At 51.3% G+C, this 2670-nt stretch overlaps 1 protein-coding gene across 1 annotated transcript; it reads left to right on the forward strand.

The window, feature by feature from the left end:
* Window positions 1-300: 300 nt before the first annotated feature.
* LOC109796275 (transposon Tf1-107 polyprotein) lies at window positions 301-1668 on the forward strand. The gene has a single exon (XM_083076231.1). It carries the CDS (start codon window positions 301-303, stop codon window positions 1666-1668), a length of 1368 nt encoding a protein of 455 aa, XP_082932357.1.
* The last annotated feature ends 1002 nt before the right edge of the window (window positions 1669-2670 follow it).

Genomic DNA, 2670 nt, shown 5'->3' on the forward strand with positions numbered 1-2670 from the left:
GTCTCGCTATCCCGCTTCATCCCCAAACTTGCGGAGAAAGCAGGGCCAATCTTTACCCTGCTAAAGAAGCCAAAAAACTTCCTTTGGACAGATCAATGCGAAGAAGCTTTTTAAAGCTTCAAAAACTTCCTCACAACTCCGCCAGTCTTACAGAGGCCGGATCACAATACCGACCTCCTTCTCTACCTAGCGGTGGCAGAAAACGCCATCGGAGCTGTCATCGTACAAGAACACCAAAAGACACAGACGCTTATCTACTTCATCAGCCGAGTCCTCCAAGACGCGGAAAGAAGATACCAGATGATCGAGAAGCTGGCGTTGGCACTGGTCACCGCAGCCCGACGACTCCGACCCTACTTCCAGAGCCACCAGGTGGTAGTCAAAACTGACTACCCCATCAAACAATTTCTACGAAAACCTGAGCTCGCCGGACGTATGATTGCCTGGTCGATAGAACTGTCCGAGTTCGGCATCCAGTACGAAAACCGTGGACCCCTGAAAGCCCAGTGCTTAGCCGATTTCGTAGCCGAGCTCACGCCAGCTACTACTGAGGAATCCCAGGCATGGACCCTACATGTTGACGGGTCCTCCAACTCCAAAGGTGGGGGTGCAGGCATCATTCTAGAAGGGCCGAACCAAGTCACCCTGGAGCAATCCCTCAAGTTCGACTTCAAAGTAACCAATAACCAGGCAAAGTACGAGGCGCTCCTTGCCGGTCTGAGGCTAGCCCACGATCTCGGAGCTCGAAGAGTGAACTGCAACAGCGACTCGAAGCTCATGGTAGAACAGCTCAGTGGGACATACCAGGCAAAAGACACCCTCCTACAACGGTACTTCCACATTGCATCCCGCCAGATCTCGTCTTTCGACGAATTCTCCATAAAACATGTACCACGAGAGCAAAACGCCAGAGCAGACCTCCTATCAAAACTCGCCGGTACTAAACGGCCAGGTCAACACCGAACCATCATCCAGGAAACCCTGCACTCACCTAGCCTAGACGACAAAATCGTCAATGTCAACGACAATGAAGAACGGGGATGGATGGCGGACATCTGGAACCACCTGAAAGAGGGGACCCTGCCCAAAGACAAAGACGAAACACGAAAGGTGAGAATGAGATCAGCCAAATTCATCATCATCGATGATGAATTATTCAAACGTGGGATTTCCACTCCACTGCTCAAATGCCTGACCACATCTCAAGCAACCTACGTCGTCAAGGAAATCCATCAGGGGATATGCGAAATGCACTCCGGAGCACGCTCAATGGCAGCCAGGGTACTCCGAGCTGGGTACTACTGGCCCACTCTGAAGTCGGACTGCCAAAACTACATCCAAAAATGCAAAGAGTGCCAGCAATTTGGCAACGCACACCGACAACCCCCCGAAGCCCTTCACCACATGATGTCAGCGTGGCCTTTCTCCCAGTGGGGAATGGACATCCTCGGGCCATTCCCCCCCGCGAAGGGTCAGCTAAAATTCCTCCTAGTGGCAATCGACTATTTCACCAAGTGGATTGAGGCGTGCCCACTCGCCAAAATCACCACCGAGAACGTGCGGAAATTCACCTGGAAAAACATAGTCTGCAGGTTCGGGATCCCCCACACCATCATTACCGACAATGGACGACAGTTCATCGCAGAAGAATTCGAGAACTTCCTCTAAGAACTCGGAATCAAGCATCTCCCAACCTCAGTGGAGCACCCCCAAACCAACGGCCAGACCGAAGCATCCAACAAGGTCATCCTCCGAGAGCTTAAAAAACGGTTCGGGAACGCAAAAGGGCAGTGGCCCGACATGCTCCCCAGCATCCTCTGGGCATATCACTGCACCCCCCAGTCGACCACGCAAGAAACACCCTACAGGCTAACTTAAGGAGCCGACGCAATGATCCCAGTTGAAGTCGGAGAAGCGTCCCACCGACGCTAGGTCTTCAATAGCGAACAGAACGCCCAAGAGCTGGCAGCCGATCTCGACTTGGTGGACGAACTTAGAGACGAAGCCCAAATCCATGAAGAGGCCTGCAAGCTCCAAGCTTCCCAGCGATATAATTCCCGGGTGAAACCCTGCTCCTTCCGAGCAGGTGACCTGGTATGGCGACTATTAGGAGAAGCACGGAAAGACATGTCAGATGGAAAACTCGCACCTACTTGGGGCGGCCCTTTTCGAGTCACAGAAGACTTGGAAAATGGAGCATATAGATTGGAAGAACTCAGCGGAAAACCCATACCGCGAACTTGGAATGCTACGCATCTCAAGTTCTATTTCAGTTGAACTTTGTACCAATAAGTCGTGCACTATTTTCCCGCCTCAGTCTTTGGCTGAGAGGGTTTTTAACGAGGCACACATTTTCATCAATAAAATGACTCGTCCCCTTTTATTCACACTCTTACTTTCACCATTTTGTCCATAATTACTAGAGGTCGAGTACGAACCTCGCCACGATTATTAGAGGTCGAGAACGAACCTTGTCGTGACTATTAGAGGTCGAGAACGAACCTTGCCGTGAGTACTAGAGGTCGAGTACGAACCTCGCCACGATTATTAGAGGTCGAGAACGAACCTTGTCGTGACTATTAGAGGTCGAGAACGAACCTTGCCGTGAGTACTAGAGGTCGAGTACGAACCTCGCCACGATTATTAGAGGTCGAGAACGAACCTTGTCGT

Source organism: Cajanus cajan, chromosome 6 (genome assembly GCF_000230855.2).
Source record: "Cajanus cajan strain Asha chromosome 6, NIPB_CcT2T_4, whole genome shotgun sequence".
NCBI lineage: Eukaryota > Viridiplantae > Streptophyta > Magnoliopsida > Fabales > Fabaceae > Cajanus > Cajanus cajan.